Source organism: Cyanistes caeruleus, chromosome 11 (genome assembly GCF_971803275.1).
Source record: "Cyanistes caeruleus chromosome 11, bCyaCae1.hap1.1, whole genome shotgun sequence".
In the NCBI taxonomy this organism is placed as follows: domain Eukaryota; kingdom Metazoa; phylum Chordata; class Aves; order Passeriformes; family Paridae; genus Cyanistes; species Cyanistes caeruleus.
Genome location: NC_141711.1, coordinates 16,068,118 through 16,086,302, shown reverse-complemented (window position 1 = coordinate 16,086,302; position 18,185 = coordinate 16,068,118). Strand labels below are relative to the sequence as shown.

General features: G+C 42.1%; 1 protein-coding gene across 10 annotated transcripts in view; it reads left to right on the top strand.

Annotated features, from left to right (window-relative positions):
* The first annotated feature begins 1,181 nt into the window (after positions 1-1,181).
* The window catches only part of CACNA2D2 (calcium voltage-gated channel auxiliary subunit alpha2delta 2), a 237,924-nt gene continuing 220,920 nt past the window's right edge, over positions 1,182-18,185 (top strand). Inside the window, exons 1-4 of one of the 10 annotated variants that reach the window (XM_086845655.1) lie at positions 1,197-1,453; positions 1,590-1,882; positions 3,358-3,421; positions 3,630-3,786. In XM_086845655.1, the coding sequence (XP_086701781.1) occupies positions 3,734-3,786 (53 nt within the window). In that variant the 5' untranslated portion in view covers positions 1,197-1,453; positions 1,590-1,882; positions 3,358-3,421; positions 3,630-3,733. Of the gene's footprint in view, positions 1,883-3,353; positions 3,422-3,629; positions 3,787-18,185 lie in introns of all 10 variants that reach the window. The other 9 variants (XM_086845661.1, XM_086845656.1, XM_086845657.1 and 6 more) reach the window with 9 other exon arrangements.

Genomic DNA, 18,185 nt, shown 5'->3' with positions numbered 1-18,185 from the left:
CTGTCATAGTAAAAATTTTGCAGACGTGCAAGCCAAACACAGATAAATTAACAGACTTGCTCCAGTTTGCCTGAAGTGCCAATCAGGGAAAAAGGATTGAAGCCACAGTTGCTGAGCCACTGTCCCATGCCTTAACCACAAAATCATTGTTTTTGAGATTTAGATCTTAATCACACTGGAACAAGCCCAGGATTACTTTATTGTCTCAGTGCAGGATCCCTAGAGACACCACTGTAACCCTAAAGATCATTTTGCTCAGAATGATCAGCATCCCGCTGACCACAGCCTACCTCATTCATTTTCCTCCCAGTGATGACATTTCCCATCTGCTGGCCTCCAGAACAGCTTTCTCAGGAGCAGAGTGCTGGGATTTCTCACTGCCCCTGCATTTCAAACAGGAACTCTTCTCACAAACAGGTGCTGGCCCTGAGATCCAGGTGCATGGCAGATCCTCTCTTGACCTCTTACCTGCCCCACAAATCCAGAGTTAGACCAGACAGAGCATGACTTTGGCCACCTGGGCTACAGGAACACCCTCAGCAGGGCAGGTTCACAGAGCAGCTGGCATGTCTGCAGGTGAACCTCAGCAGACACTCCAGTGGGATCACTGTCACATTTCCACAGGAGCAGCACCTACCCCTCAGGAGTATGGATGGGCTGTCTTTTCTTTGTTCAGGCAGATTACCATCTTTCCACTTTAAAGGCCCTGAACAACTCTTCTCAGCTGGAGCCCTACTCCCTTTCACACACCTGAGGATATGGGGCTGCCCTTCCAAAGACCACACCTGGATAATGCTCCCTGTCCTTCCAAAGCCCACCCTGGCTGTGCTACCTGCCCTTCTCTGGCCCTTCTTCCTCACAGCACTGCAAAATTCAGACAAGTCTGACCAGCTCCCTTTCTATCACAGGTACCTCCACACCCTCCATCTTCCCTTCAGATGGTTCCTGGGCAGCTGCTCTTTACAGGACTGAAACCTGCTCGCCTCAGAGCTCCTACTCTGAGAAACCACTGTACTTGCAGCCTTGGGGCTCTCCCCCTTCAAGGGCCTTTCCCCTCATGCTCTTGGAACTGACCCCCTTTAGGGGGCTGTTCCCTTCAGGGTGCTGTTTGGCGCTCATGGTGCCAAAACTCACCATCTCTCAGGGGAGGGACATTCGCTGAGGGCTGCCCCCCTCATGGTGCTGGCACCCTCTCACCACCTCTGAGGGGCTGCTCCCCTCATGGTGCTGGGACTCTCCCGCCATCTCTGAGGGGCTCTGCCCCCATCATGGTGCCAGGACCTTCTCACTATCTCTGAGGGGCTGCTTCCCTCACAGTGCCAGGACCCTCTCACCATCTCTGAGGGGCTGTTCCCCTCACGGTGCCAGGACCCTCTCACCATCTCTGAGGGGCTGCTCCCCTCACGGTGCCAGGACCCTCTCACACTCTCTGAGGGGCTCTGCCCTCCTCATGGTGCCAGGATCCTCTCACACTCTCTGAGGGGCTGCTCCCCTCACAGTGCCAGGACCCTCTCACCATCTCTGAGGGGCCGCTCCCCTCACGGTGCTGGGACCCTCTCACCATCTCTGAGGGGCTGCTCCCCTCACAGTGCCGGGACCCTCTCACCATCTCTGAGGGGCTGCTCCCCTCACGGTGCCGGGACCCTCTTGCCACCTCTGAGGGGCTGCTCCCCTCACGGTGCTGTGCTCCCCTCCTGCGACGGCCATTCCCGCAGGGTTGCTGGGGAGGAAGAGCAGCCCTGGGGAGAGATGAGATGTGAGGCCCGAGCACTGAATGCTCAGGGAAAATGACCATGCGTTTGTGTAATCTGATGCAAATGGATGTATATTTATGCAAATGTGTGTTAAGTAGATTCTACTGATGGTCTGCCTTCAAATATTGGTAAGTGTGTGCTTATACCTATAAAACACACTTAGAACTCCCCTGAAAGCTGCAGTGACCCCATCGATGTGTTAATATACACATGGAAAAGGCACTGTCTTTATCTAAGACCAAAAAGTAAAGTACCTGCAATTGTTTAAAGCTTTAATGAGGCTGCTGGGTGTATTTGATCAAGTTTTCTGGCCAAATTCCAGTGAGTATAATTATATCTCTACCTACCCCAGCTTTCCCACCTGGTAAAATGTTTTTCTGTTTTCTTCTGGTACGAGGTGCTAAATATCTACTATTACCCCAGACACTAATACATGGGTTAGCTGTTCCCCATGTCAGGAATGTGCCAGTGCTAAAGCTGAGAATGTTTCAGGGAGCATGTGCTTCCCATCTCTGTGACTCAAAGGGAAATGGAAGGGTCAATTAGCTGCTGGCAATTTTAATTTGTGTGATGAGTATTCTGCTTCAACATTGCCTTGTCAAGGTGTCCAAAGTTCTTTCTAATTTGCAGAGGAGTTTATGTTCTAAGCCTAGAAATGTTTGTGAAATTGATTTGTAGCTCAATATGTATATAATAACACCTGCATATATGAATGTATGGAAAGTGACTCTGTAACCACATAATCAATGGATGTGGTTAAGTTCCTGAATAAAGCTTGAGACAGAATTAAAGTGGTAAGGAAAAGCTCTGAAATTATTGTTTTGTTAAATATATGCCTTGAAACATACTGTGAAACTGATTCAGCTATCCCTTCAGCCTTGGGATGGGTAGGGATAGACTGGGATATTCAGAAAGTATCAGGAATCATATTTATATGGCAGAAGACTACAAAAGTTGTGTTAAAGATGGCATGACCATGGCACAGCCACTTAGAAACAGAAGAGAACCTCTGTGTTGTCTCATAAATTGAAGTTGAAATAAATTGTAAACAATACTGAGTTGAGGGATTTGATCTGATTCAGAGTTGCAGAGCAAATATTAAATAGCCTAGAATGTGGATGTATGCCATGTTTTATATTCATAAGAGTGTGTTTCTATGTGCATTAATTTAGTCACATAATGAGTGACTAAAATCTTCCTTTTCCCCAAAAGCACTTTTAAAAATTGCTACTAAATTTTCAGATATTCCTATGTGCTCTCTAAAGGAAATAAAAATGCAATTAGAGGGAATGCTAATTTCCTCAGGACTAGAACACACAGGAGGATGGATCATTGCTCTGTGTCTGCTCCCAGTCTGCTTGGTGGGTCTGGGCAAATTGGCTCTCCATGCTTGTTTACCTTTAAAATGGAGATAATGTCTCTAGCCTTTGGAAGGCATTTTAAGACTTAATGGTGAAAAATATTGTAGAAGCGTTAGATACTATTAAGGGTGTTCACAATTTTCATTTAGAATTTAAAAAGATAAGAGTTCAGACATTAGAAATTAGGACTGTACTGATAACTTCAGATCCTGTGTCAAGCACTGTTTTTATTTTCTAGAAAGACTTACAGAGTGAACCATTCTGCAGTGTGTGAATTGCAGTTTTGTTTTCCAAAAAAAGAAAAAGGTAAATTGTTCTTTGTTTCTGGGAATTTCTTTGCTGTTTTAAGGAGATATGCTTTGGGTTATTTTCCTCAGGGAACAATTTAAATTACTTTTTTGTTCATTACAGATTTCATCTGCATATTTTCATTCTGTAAGACATTCTTATAATTCAGAGATTTTTGCAATCAGCATCTTATTTAGTATGTTTTAAAATCACTTTTTTTCCCCAGCTTTTGATCTTTAAGACCCTGAGAACACGTTTAAAGGAGCCAGGATCCAGCTATTCCATTGGAACAGTTCTCTACTGTGTAATGGAAATGGAGAAACCCAGACAATGGTGTGGATTGCCCCAGGAGAAAGAGGGCTGATTTTTCCTGCCTTCATTAGGTAAGTGGAAATCTCTGATTAGATCTATAGCACTTTCTTGGCAACTGAGTCAGGATTTGGTGTAAGTTATTTAATGAGCAGTCATAGGAATTGACTTCTACAATTTTCACACAGAATCACAAAATTATTTAGGTTAGGAAAGACCTCCAAGGTCATCAAGTATGACCAATCACCTCATGACAACCAGACCATGTCACTAAGTGCCACATCCAGTTGTTTCTTGAACACCTCCAGGGATGGTGGCTCCATCCTCAGGCAGCCCCTTCCAATTCCTGACAACCCTTTCTGTGAAGAAATTCTTCCTGATGTCCAACCTGAACCTCACGTGGCAATAGCTTGAGGCCATGGTCTCTGCTCCTGTTGCTTGTTACTAGGGAGAGGAGGCCAGCTTCCACCTGGCTACAACCTCCTTTGAGGGAGTTGTAGAGAGCAAAAAGGCCCCTCCCAAGCCTCCTTTTTTGCAGACTAAACACCCCCAGCTCTCTCAGCTGCTCCTCATAGGACTTACTCTCTAAACTCTTCCCCAGTTCCTTTGCCCTTCTCTGGACAGGTTCCAGCACCTCGATGTCTTTCTCGCAGTGAGGGGCCCAGAACTGAACACAGGATTCAAGGTATGGCCTCACCAGTACCAAGTACAGAGGATTTATCACTTCCCTGCACCTGCTGGCAGCACTGTTTCTGATACACTCCTGGATGTCACTGGCTTTCTTGGCCACCTGGGCACACCTGGGCTCATGTTCAACTGCTGCCAACCAGCACTCCCAGTTTTTATTCCACTAGGCCACCTTCCAGGCATTCTGCCCCCAGTGGTAGTGCTGCAGGGACTTCTTATCTCCAAACTGCATTTTATTATGTCTGGAAATATTTAATGTTTTTCTTAAATTGGTATAATCTGGAGTAATTTGAACCTCAGCCTGAATGTTTTAAGAGAGTGTATTTCTAAACTTGATGATAGCAAAGTAAGAAGCTTGCAGACGTTTTCAGCATGTGCCATTATACCTTGGAAGTCAGATGAGGCTATAAAGGAGCTGTGGTATGTGCACACATATCTAAGGTTTTTACAACAAATGGAGTTGGTCTCCTAGAATAGAAAAGTAAACTCTGCATTGGTGCTGAGTGGTGTAGTTGTAGTTCTCTCCCTTTGTGTGGAAAAGTCAGCAGGATCTGCAGCATTCCCTGGCATCTGCATGTATACTGTGGACTCCTCAGATTCCTGCTCAGGGATTCTCACGCAAAGGCTGACAGGCAACTTGAATGCTGCAAAGATAATTTTGCTGTTTCTTTGCTGGACTAATTTTCGCAGTGACAAAAATACTCTTGCAAAAGTCACATTCTTTTCTGAGATTTGTCTTGGATTACTGCAATGATATGGAACATATTAAAAGGATTTGCCTCTTGTTGTGATTGGCCTCCATCCTGGCCAACACAGCAGTGTTTGAGCTTGGTTCCCTAGAATTAACAACTGTGAGCTGCTGTGGTGTGAGCTTCGGGTTCTAGCAAACCCATCTTCTCTGGCAGGGCACAAAGGGGTTTGGTAACAAATGCTCACCTGAGGTAATGCCACGACACTTTGTTTCCTCCTTCCCCAGCAGGTTTGTTCCTTCGACATTCTCAGGTATTTACTCATGGAATGATGTTGTTCTGGGGTGTCATCTGTGACAGCTGGGCTTGCTGGAATAGGGGAATAGTTAATTTCAGAGGTTTTCCATTTCTAGAGTTAAGGACATACATGAGGTGAACCTGTCAATCAGTAGAAGAAGAAAACACCACTGCAATAGTGGGGATTCAGTTCCTTGGCCCATTCTGTTGCATTACCTTGGGCAAATCACTACATCTCCATCTCTAGCCTAACATACCAGAACACTTGCCATAGGCCCCAAAGAAAAGCAATCATCTCCTTAAATCTTCTAAGCTGTCTTCCTTCTGAAGGCATATCCCTTGTGGGCTAAAATTAGGAAGTGATCATTATGGATCATAAATCCATTGGCCTTGGCTGTGCATCTAACTTGTATCCAAAGGCGGATGCTGAGGGCTCAGTTTCATGGTACACAGGGCTGTGGGTTCTCTGCACTTTGCAGCTGCAAGAAGTGCACGCTGATTCTCTGGGTCATATTTTTCCTTGTCCTAGTACAGTTTGCTCTTTAATCTCCCAGCCTCATTTTGTCTGTTTGTAAAATCCAATGTGTACCTATTTGTCTGTGGAATGCACTGGATAGACCTAGATAGAGAAGCTAGTAATGTTCTCTGTTTTACTCACCTCCAGGGGCCTAGAAGAGTTAATGTCTGCATAATGCCTTAGCAAATGTAAAAGTGCTTAGCTTCATTATATATTGATTTATGTGCAAGAAAACTACAAAAAATAATAAAACATGCAAGTTACTTCAAATTGACTGTGGGCAGAGAAAAGATCTTAAATCTAATCTTAAAACATAGTGCAAGTCATGTGAATGAATAGAGTTAGGTGGGTTTCCCACCCCATCCAGCACAAATGGGAAGGGGTCCTATATTTGGAAGTAGCACAGGGCCCAGAGGGGGCTGTGTCTAGATGAGAATTCCCATGTGGAGACAGAGACACGAATTAAATTAGAACGGATATTAGAGCTCTGGGCCAGATTCATACCCTCACTGCAGCAAAGTAAACCAGAGGAACACTAGCAAATCACGGATGTAACGCCAGCATGAGCGAGAGGAGAATCAATCCACAGGTAATAAGGGCATCATCAGTGCCTGCCTAGGGTTTCATCCTGTGCTTTGTCCTAATTATGAGCAGTTTAATGGCATGCTAAAATACAAAACAGATTTATGAGCCATTGCCATCTCCCTCTGCATTGTTATACAGCTGACTCAACAGTACTTTTACTCCTTGGCTAGAAGGTCAGCTTAGGTTTTAGTAAGCTAGGGCCGGGGCTTGGACTCAGAGGCTCATTGCCTCCCTGAATGCTGCTGCTAGAATAAATGCTAAACTGAAGCTCCCATCTGCTCTCTCCATGTCTTGTCCAGATGGATATTTAAGATCCCACAGCACACCTTGAATAGTGTATAATAGTCTATATATCTAGCCAGAATTCTTCCTTCATTAAAATAGACTCAGACCAGCTTGTATTTGAAGTCAGCAGAATTACTTCTATTTTTTTCTTGCAAAATCAGTATCTTTTCAGACTGGAAATACTGAACCTAAAATGGGAAAGAAGTAATGTGTAAAATGAAGGAGGCAACGTAGATCATTGAAGAAAATAAGGCCAAAGACTGTGGTGAGATTACTGTGGGCTATTGCTTGAAGCTTATTCATTAAATGCAGTGTACCTGTATCACTGCACTGCCTTTTGGGGAAAGAAAGTGAAATGATGCACAAAGCAGATGATGAGCCACAAGATTTCCTAGATTCCCTCCTCATTGTTGTCCCTAATAGACTGTAGGCAAGTTCTTTCATCTCCCTGTGTCTCAGTTTCATGACCTGTAAATAGCAACAGTAATAATTTGCTGGTTTTCAGCCTGGCTATGAAACTTGACCTGCCACAGTTAACAAAGTGTTTTGACATTCTTGTAGAAAGAGGAATGGGTCCAGCTGCATCTTCACTCAGAGCTGCCAATTGCCACAAAGTAGAAGGATGTCTCAAGAGAAAGATCACATAACACTATTCTTGTTTCTTATATATCTCCTCACCTCCACCTCAAGAATGCAATTTTGGTTTAGACTGTTATTTTTATGCCTAGCAAAAAAAAAAAATCACAATCACTTTCTAGTGAAACTTTATGGTTCAAGTTTCTTCATCAATGTGTGCAGCTTTTTCCTCAGTAGATACTTGACTTTCAGATGAATGCTGCAGATTTGTTTTGCTCTCTGTTTTCATTGCTGCAGCTTTTCTCAGAGCAAAATCCTCACTCGCCTTAAGCAGGAATTTTCTTGAAGAGTTAAGTCAAGACCCTGGCACTAACCCATCTGAGAGAAGCTTGCTCACACTCCTCTGAGAAGAGAGGCCATGCCACTGGTTACTGCATTAGCAGTAATTTGTGCCTTGGATCAGTAAGTTCTTCAGTGAATTTCTCAGCTTCTACCAGAGAGGATGCTGGTTGAACAGGATTGACAGAATATCTTTTGCCCCTTACATTACCCATATATTGTCATGGAGATACATCAGAGTGGTGACAGTGAAAAAGCCCAAGTTGGTGATAAGATTTTCTCAGCTCTTCCGCATGCTGGGATCCAGGCATGAAGTCAGGGGGCAGGTAGAAGTACCTCTTTCTTTTCATGGGGCATCAAGTGTGCACAATAGTGTTTGATACCTCCAACAGACTTATATCCACATCTATCCCAAAGCCTTTTCTTCTGGGCTCAAGGCTGTTCAACATATGCTGTTATTTTAGGGACAATGCGGGAAAGGTAGCTGTGGCCATGACATCCACAGCCCCCTGGATCCAACATCTGAAGTCTCTGGTATCTGCTGGCCCCTGATCTGGCTGATAGACTGTAGCAAGCCTGCTTCTCTTGGCATCTGCACCTCCCTGCTCAGTGCCAAAGCTGCAGTTCTGTAAACAGATCTCATCCTGGCATATATTATATTGCCACACAGGCGACACTGTTCTAACTGATTAATAACAAGCAGCTTGATAGGATTTGGGGAGACACTGGAGTAATTAGTAAGATAAGGGCAGGTTTCTTTGTGCTGCACTTTCACGGATGACAGAAGCTTTCCCCCTGAAGGGTTTCACTGATAAATCTGTATATAATAATAATATTAATAATAAAAGCTTTTTGCTAAAATGCAAGTTAAATATTCCTTTAGGGAATAAGAGGAAAGGAAATGTTCATGTCCTGGTACTGATTGGAGGCCAGGAGAATGGAAGAAGAGAGGAAGTTGCTAGGAAATAGTCTGCTTTTCCTTCTCTGCTGACAGCAAGGTTTGGGATTTCATGTGCAAACAGGTAGCATGGTTCATCTTGGCTGGACAGGCCATTGAGTTCTTGGAGCCTGGGCTGTCTGTGCATCACCAGGGCACAATGTGCTGATTCCCTCTGGCAAGGCAATGAGGTGAGTTGTTGTTCTAAAGTCACTTGCACTTACACTGATCCAGGGATCAACAGCCTGTGGGGCAAATTTAAGCATCCACATAGCTGGCTAGTGGCAGTGGGATCATAAATACTGAATATTTCTTATTTATCTTCTCAGCAGGCATAGTTTCTGTTAGCTGCCGTGAGAAATTATGAGTGTGGGTTTGACTCATACAGAATAAGTGACCAGGTATAAGAATTAACAAAAAATAATAATTAAAAAAAAGAGGGAAAACTAAAAGGCTACAAATGTTGGTGAAGTGACAAGTGTTCATTTAATGAAAACATCTTTTATTGTTGCTGGAACTTTTAAAATAATCTAATTTATATGGAACATTCCTCACTAATTGAAGCTGTCTCTTTTTTATTAAATAGAAAGGTTACAAAAAAGTATATTGACGTTTTGAGAGTGATTCTTCTCAGGAGCACATTGACTGTTATGAATAGGATTTCACATGATGCAAGCCCCTAAATGCCTACAGTGATATGAGGAAACCTGCAGATTCTTGTAATTGTAAATGCAATAGGCAAGGCTTTGGGCTATTGCATCTCCTTTCTGGAGATCATTGTTGTAAAGCTCAAAGTGTTGTTTAGCCCTTGGTGTTCTCATTTATTTTCACAGCTTTTTCTGAAAGCACGAGTTTGAAAAATGGAAGTCTTTCAAGAATAATCACTCTCTAAACACTTAATGCTGCTGTGACAGCACTGTCTATCACTCAAGATTTAACTTTGGAAATCCACATAACATAGAGAAAAAAAACCTTTTCCAATTAGCCGAGACTGGAGGCAGATTAGTTCTCGACTGCTGCATTGAGGGATGCCAGGGTGTGTATTAATGGACCACAGGAGATGACTTCTGACCATAATTCTGACTGCATTGGGTGGCGCATAAAATGGCAACAGCAGCTCTCCCACCAAGAGATGCAGGACCAGCCAGTTAATGTGAGCTACCCTTGGGTGTATCTCTAGGTCTTAGTGATCTACAAACCTGTCAAGTGCAAAATATGTCATCCTCACTCTGTTATATAGATGGGGAGGTTGAGGTGTGGAAAGGTTAATAGATTGCCCAAGGTCATGCCATTCTTTAGGCGGATCTCAGAATAGCACCCATGCCTCTGTCTCTACTTATAGGGACATGTGCATGTGTTCAGATCTCAGCCACAGTCTGTTGGATAAACTTTTCCTCTTTTTTAAAATCTTTGGGACCTAACTGACACACATCTTCGTGATCACTGATGTTGCAGAATTAACAGCCTTTAAAACCTTTTGTAGTGTAATTTTCTTCATTAGAGCAAAGAGGTGGTTTTCCCCAGTCAGCAAGATTTTCATGTTTAGATCCACAGTGTAGCAAGGCTTGTAGCTGTTCTTGCATCAAGGGTTTAATGTTGCTTTGTTCAGATCTGCAGCACAGATTTCTATCACATCAGCTAACAGGGTATGTTGTTATACTGCTATATGTCATGAGATCCTGACATTAAAGGATGCAGAATAAGGAAATAACCAGATGCACACTGTCTGGAAGTTTTTTAATCCTGGCTGGTAATAGATGGTGCAGGAGGGGTGGGCCCAGTTTCAAGTCTATGCTGTATTTCCCTTGCTCTCGGTCAGTTGTTTCTCTTCCCAAGCTTTCAGTCTCCACCCCCCAGTTTTTCTCCTGATCTCTTTTTTTCACTCATTCCATCAACAAGCAAAGTTTCATCAGTTCCAACCCACTCTTCCAGATTTCCATCTCCTTTCTTTTCAATTTACACTTACCCCATGCTGACTTTCCCTCAGAGCTTTCTTTTGATCCTACAAACCTCATCTTCTGCCATCTGCTTGGCCCATAATCTGACTTCCTCCCTCTGCTCTCCCAGCTAGTCCTGGGACTCTTTGTGCCTTTTTAGCTCTTCATTCTAATTCTGGTCCCTTCTATTACCTTACTATATTTTATCCTGAAGATGACAAAAGGCATGTTTCCATTCACAGCGTCATACGTGAGAGAGAGCTGAACAACCATAATGGAGGGCCTTGCTACCTGTAATACATATTAATATTTTATTTAGGAATAAAAATATTCTTTCACAAGAATTAGATCTAAAGATTATGGGACATTAAATAACTGAAAATTTTAATCTGATGATAAGGAAATAGAAGATGGATTGAATAAGAGGCAAATGCTGTAGGGGAAAAAACAAACAGCAAAGGCAAAAATAAATCACAGCATGATGCAGGCAGATTGGATGCCATCCTTGTGCAGTCCTATCCAAACCCCTGAAAAGAGCCATATTCTGAGTCCTTTCTTATTGAACAGACATACATTACTTGTTTTCTTCCAAATAATGCTTCTGATTTCTCTATGACTACTGTACTGTGATTTTGGAGGATTATTTTTTACCTTAGTGTTATGTGGTCAAAGGACATAAAGAACAAGATGTGGTCTGACCAAAAGACCAGGTTCTGGGAACTCTCTAATCCAGCTCTGATACAGACTCTTGTTGCATCCTGGATTGATCACTCAGTGTCAATGTCCTCAGCTTCTTCAGGGTTCTGAGGCAGAGATAGCAGTGCTGATCACGCTGCTGCAGGAGGCTGTTGCACCAGGACTCATCTGTGTTAAGTGGGATGACACTCTAGCTTTGGCTTCTCCTGCTGATTTTGATAGGAAAGGTAGTTAGTTATATTTTGCACTTCTGCTGGCTTCCAAGAAACTATTGCACTGCTGAGCAAAGATGAGCCTGCAGTCACTGTACCTACTGTGTTGCTTTTTTTAGGACTACTACATTAGAGCTGTGGTGACCAGACAAAAAAATAGGGCAGAGCTGAAACAGTTCCAGGGAAAGGAAGCATCACAGAGAAGATAACAGCTAAGCAAAGCAGAGATTCTAGCTTTTGTACATCTCTAAAACTAATGTTATAACTACTGGGCCAGATTCCCATGCACACTGAAGCCTCTTTTTCTTAGGAATGCAAGAACGAGGATTGAATAAAATTATTTCTGTCAGTAGGAGAGTATAAGCCACCAGGGCAATGATACTGTGGGTTTGTTTGTTGGGTTGGTTTGTTTTTTTTTTTACTGAAGTCATAAGCAGTTTTATACTCAGGAAAGATGTGAGCAATACCCTTTGGATAGTTCACTGAATGGATATAAATAACATAAACTGCACAAGTTTAACAAAAGTTCTGCTTATATAAAAATGGAGAGAACAACTCAGCTGCACAAGGACCTAGTCTGTGTGCTTTCCTTAGTTGTGTGTAGAAAATATCAGTAAGGATAGCAGATAATTTTGATATGAATTCTGATAACTGCAGACTGGCCTACAGTGTATGTCATACAAACCCATTGAGACTGTGCAGTTTTCATTAAATTGTTTACAGATCTGATGAGAGTGAACATGCAGGTATTTTTACTCATCTCTGAGAAGGGGAACCCTCTTATTTAAATAACTAATTTTACATATTTAACAGACCTTATACTGGTTTTTAGTATTGCAGTCTCTCATACTTCTGTCCAGCATTTGCCTACTCCTTTTTGCTTCAATTTACTCCTTGAGATTTAATTGAAGCAGTCAGTCTGTGGACAGAGCATTGGGGCAGGCATTTAAGCATATTCAGGTTGGTTCTTACTAGAAAAAGGAGCAATCTCCTCCCCAGTGCCAGGAATGTACACAGAAGCAACAGACTAACACCTTCAATGCCAAGAATAAAAGAAGAGCACATTTACTAAGAAAAATAAACTCTAACAAATACTGAAGGAATAAAAGTATAATCTAAGGTTATATCAGAACATTAGTAGTTGGCAGTGTGATCCTACTAACAACAATTTATATAAATATTTATATTTTATACATATAACATTTTATAGCAGATATTATGTATGTCATAACTGTCAGCTGATTATAAATACTGGCTTCTTTTACATAAGAAAACTGCTGTCCAAAAATACTATGTCCAAGCCATCATTAAAATGTCTCAGTTAGAGATAGTGACTGGAGAGGATTAGGCTTAGACATGACTATTCCTGCTTTGGGGTAAGGGAATATGCCAGATGATCTCCCAAGTTCTCTTCCAGTTTTACTTTCCAAGACTCATTAATGTCAGTGATTTTACAATGGGAAATTCCTTGAGTTTTTACAGCAGTGAAGATTGCATAATGTTATTTAGATTTCCTAGGTGTATATCAGGAAGCTAAATCAAGTAATATCATGAAGCCTAGCTATTCAAATAAAGTTAGAGGTCTGAATTTCACCAGCTTGGGTTAAAAAAGACAAATTCCCATTTCTTCAGGTTTGCCTTCTGGGTTATGAAACTAACCAGTTCACATGACTGCATGGGAACCCTGAAGACAAGGAAATTCTATTTTCCCCTAGCAGAGTCTCTAGATACTTCAAAAAAAACCAGCAAAAAATGCCACCACCGTTGGTGTGTAAAGCAAACCTCTCAAGATCCATGTCAGTGAAGTGGTAAAGAGATGTAAGTTTTTGTAGCTAACATCTACCAAAATGACTGTGAGGGTTTTGGCACATCAAGCTTTCCTTCACAATTAATCAAGTGGTCAGAACACAGTGATCTCTGCATGCCTGTGGAAGTGTTCTGAGCACTCCCCTGACAGGTTTAAGGCAGATTTTCTCATGCCAGTATTCCCCTATGAAGGCAATAAAACTGGAGAGGTTTGAATCCCAAAGCCAAAGTATATTTATCCATCACTGTAGCAGTTTTTAACCTTGCCAAAAGAGGTGGCCCAGAAGAGTGACACGAAAGTGGCAGTCCAGCTAAGATCTTTCTCATGTCATTCCTCCATGCACACATTTGTTTTCTTCAGACTTTCAAATCCCAGGATGCAAGCACTAAAGGTCTCCCTGCTTCCTGCCAAGGTTTGTCCATATCCAGCTCCCAGTGGGCTGTCTCCATGCAGGCCATGTTCCTTTAGGAAGTCCTTGACAAACTAATAGAATAATTGCCAAAGAACAGATAATCCTCCAACAGTTCAAGAGAGAGTGAGCAGCAATGAGACCTATTAATTACTGTTTGAGTTGAGTTTTGTCAGGGAAGTAGGAGAGAAGGAAACTGATTGGTCCGAGCTAATTTGCAGACAGAGGCCAACTGTTGTCTGTGGGCTGTGTACAGCTCACAGAGCTCTGGAACAAGATGTCCTCATGCCCTGGAGAGAATCCTAATGTGAGCTCTGCACCTTAACCTCAGCTTGCCAAGCCACATCCACAGAGACAATGCTTTCTTTGGGTCTTTGGTTTTTTTCACAATGAGCATCCCTGCTCAGCTTTAAGCAAATCTCTTCACTCATCTCCAGCATTGCTGTTCACACAGCAGCAGCAGCAGAGCAGAGTGTAGCCTGCTCTTGTCAGCCATTCATAAATGTAGAATTGTCCAAGAACAGTTAATCTATAAAAACCCTGTAACTGAGAATATGCAGAAAGATGTCATAGCCTCCTTGGAGAAAATCAGTGGGAAGTTTATTAGTGCAAGAAAGATCAATGTCTGAAAGGCAGAAACTGAGTAAAGTTGTCTTAAGGAGGATGGTGATGCTGAATAAACAAATAAGGTACAAACATGCACAATGGATGAAGGTGTCACTGGCTTTTCATTGTTGTTCAGTAACACCAGTTGGGATCAGGATGACCTGAACTCAGCTCTGCGGGCTGTCCTTGCCCTGATGAGTTTACAAGCTGAGAAATCAGGTTCATGCTGACTATGTTTAAAAAATGTAGACCTAATAAATTACCAGGTTCAAATAATTTGCATTCCAGTGGGGTAAGGGAGTTCCCAATTTGCTGGATGCTGACACCAAATTCTTCTTTCCTGCAGTATCGGTAATGGGTGTAAGCCCAGTCTTTTTGTACCATCTACAACAGAATATTCCCATTTCTTGAGTGACACCAGAATTTTTTATATTATCAGGCCTTTTAACAAGACTTCTGCTAGTTCTTTCTCATGGCTCCTAACTGTACTAATAAGCATAATGTGTGAAATGTGGCATATTTTAAGAGCACAGTAGATAAGGAGCAGCAGACCAGCCAATATGAGTGTAAAGTTTTGTTGCTTGCAACTTTTCCGTGTTAGAATATATCTCATGTGAAACCAGCTTAAAAAAACAAAAGACAAAGCTTACCAACCATGTAAGAATCACACATTTAGTTTAGTTTCAATATTTGACAAAATTATGAGGACTGACTAATCAACAAGACCATGGTTTCAAGCCAGGGTGGCAGCATTCACTGAATACAAAGATTCCTGACGTACCCTCCTGTGAGACGAGAGCTGAACCCTGTGGAGCATATAATAAAAGACAGTTTGATGGAATAGGCTGAAATAGCAAGATTTATAAATAAAACAGGATCAAGACAACTGTACATAAAACAGCCCAGACCAAACTAACCTAATTGCTCCCTATGGTGAGGTCAGTAAGAGAGCTGATAAAATGAATGTGGAAGACATTTCTATCTGTTTAGACATTTGAAAGCCGCTAATAAAAATCCCCTTTCAAAAGGCTGGACATTTTGGCTGCTCAAGCTGCATGAGAAGGTCCTTGTGTTGAACAGAGATGAGCAATAAGGAGGTTGTTCTTATGACCACCAGGTTCTCACAGGAATAAGTCAAAACCCTCAGCACAGTTTCCCAGCTCCCCAGTGACTAAGAGCAAGGCTGCATGCAAAGGAAAAGTGGGTTTTCTGATACTTACATCAAAAATACTGCTACCTTCAAAGAACCTGCTAGACAATTCCTTCAAAAAGCACAACATATGTGAGAGGAATGGGCCAAAAAATGGTTGATGGGGGGTAAAATGGGAAAAGGTGAAATGGCATCCTTGAAAACCCTGAGGTCACACAGCTGGCAGTGTTTAAAGTGTTCCAGCACTCTCTGGGGCTTGAGATTCTTGTTAGCAGGAGCTAGAACAGCTCAAGAAAAGAAGAAAGCATATTTCTATAAATGGTCAGCCATGATGTTGTGAAGCCTAATCTTAGCCTTGTGTGCAACCTTTCACACTCACTTTGGTTCAATGATTGAGAAAACTTGGACATTGAGAGCAAAAGGGGAAATTTGCCCTGGCTAAGAGGGTATGTGCAAACACCACTTGAGTCTGTGGCACCAGCTTTCTTTCTTGGTGGCTTCTGCTGGCATAATTTATCTTGCAGCTGGGGGCAGAGGATAGGAATGTGCACAGAACTCAGACACACAGGGGTTTGTTTAGTCACCATAACCGTTAATTTGGAGTAAAAATATTATTTGGAGTAAGGTAAGCATTGCGCATGCTTTAAACACACAGCATTGAACAAGAATGTCTGCCTTCTAACTTGCTCCATACTTGCAAGCCACAAACCTGGGTAAGATTTAGGAACAGATCAGTGTCTCTGTAGAGCTGCCAGATGAGGCTGGGATGTAACAGACCTACAGTTCATTTCCAGCTGGCTAAAAAATCCTCTCAGATGGATTTGACTAGCGAAATTAACCTGGTCTGGTTTCAGACCAATATCTTAAAGGTGTACAGGTTTTCTACTACCCTTTGAATCATCCAGTCCCCCAACAGGGAACTTTAATGCCAGTGCAGCATCTGCTGTAGAATATTTATATTCAGGGCTTCCTGTGTGAAGCTCTGGATGGATGTGATTACTGAATGTGTTAGGAAAAGGACAGTTTACTGCCTGGGTTTTATTTCCAGCTATTTTGTATTTCTATGCAAGGAGCTTATATGCCATGTTGTAAATGGTTGGTTTTCTTGTATGATGTCTCTTTTTTTTTTTTCTCATTTTCTTAATGGGCTTGCTAAAACTGACGTTTCATCAGCATTCCCATTATTAGTTATGATGCCAGTAAATGGAAGTCTCAGTAGTGGGTGAAATTTAAATTAGGTTTGAAGAGCATTCAAATAATTCAGCGCTTTACTTTCATTTGGTAGTTCAGCTTGCACAGTGTATGATTTAGTTATTCACATTTTAGTTACTGTGTTGATGTTGTTTAGCAAAGACCTTGTTTTGCCTGGGACCTGACTACAGCTCTCAGGCAGCCTAATGTTGTTTACTGTAGCTAGCATGAAACTAATGTTTTGTTCTCTGAGTTCCTGTTTGATGTTATAAGCCGAGTCACACTAGCTAGTGCAGGAATCATTTCCATTTTGCTTTATACTGTTCACATGAAAAGTAGCTGGCAATGGAAAAGGACCTATTTCTGAGCACAAATGATAGGTGTACTTTGCTCTGTTGGGAGTTTGTAGTAGTAGAGTGTCTCAGACAGGGCTTTACTTATCATTGCAAAGAGTTATCCTAAACTGCAGTGATTGATTTGAAACAGGATACAGAAGACTAAGCAATCCAAATCTATGTTGTGAAAGATATCTGCAAAGTTTACACCTTTCCCTTAGACATTCTCAGTCATTCTATGAAAAATTCTGACTGGGAAGAAGTTTTCATAACTGAGACTTGTATGAATGGTGGTAAATATCTCCTAGTAAAGAATAAGCTTGGTAGTAAATATTAGAGGCTCCAGTATTCTTAGCTTGTATTTCCAGATATTGACTGTAACTCTGTACATTTATTTCCTCAGCTGTTAAATGAAGACATAAATTCCCATTATCCCAGGCCAGCTTGGGACAAGTTCCACTCAAATACTGACTTTTTCAAATCCAGTCAGCTCTCATCAGTTCCACATCTGCCTTAGACATATGCCAGGGGTCTCATCCAAGACCCTGCACAGCTAAGGCAGCCAACACAGTCTGATGTCAGCTGAAAGCTGCAGCAGGCTCTGCTCCTCTGACTGGTGACTGAGTGAAGGAGCAGGGAAGGTTCTCCTTGTAAGGAGATGCCATCACAGCACCGTGTAGTGTCATCACATCAGCTGCTGCTGGCATGATGACATTAACTCATGAGGTGGCTGAGAAATGCCTGTTTATCAGATGGGGCAGTACCTCAGGACAATGTCCAGTTATCTCCCTGTGTAGACTGCATCCTTCTGTCAGGTTTGAGACTCACCTGGATATAGATGTTAGATTACACACTCTGATGTACGCATGGGAAGCACAGAATTAAAATAATTGAGCCCAAATGATTGCTCACCTTGGCATTCAATCCCATATATCTTCTTCTCTTATCTGAACAGAAGCTTGAAACAGAAAAATTAAATACCATGGGCCAAATTACTCTTTTATGAGTATGTAAATCAGAATGAATTCCAGTGAATTCAGCAATAGGTAAATCATCTGTCTGCAAGAGCAAAATCCCACTCCAGAAACATCACAAAGATACGTTTTAACCTTTACATTAGCACAGAGGATATCCCAAGCTATTAATAGGATGCATTTCATTTTTGCCCAATAGCCTAATTAAGAGCTAACTCATACTTGAGGAGAAAAGGAAGCAATT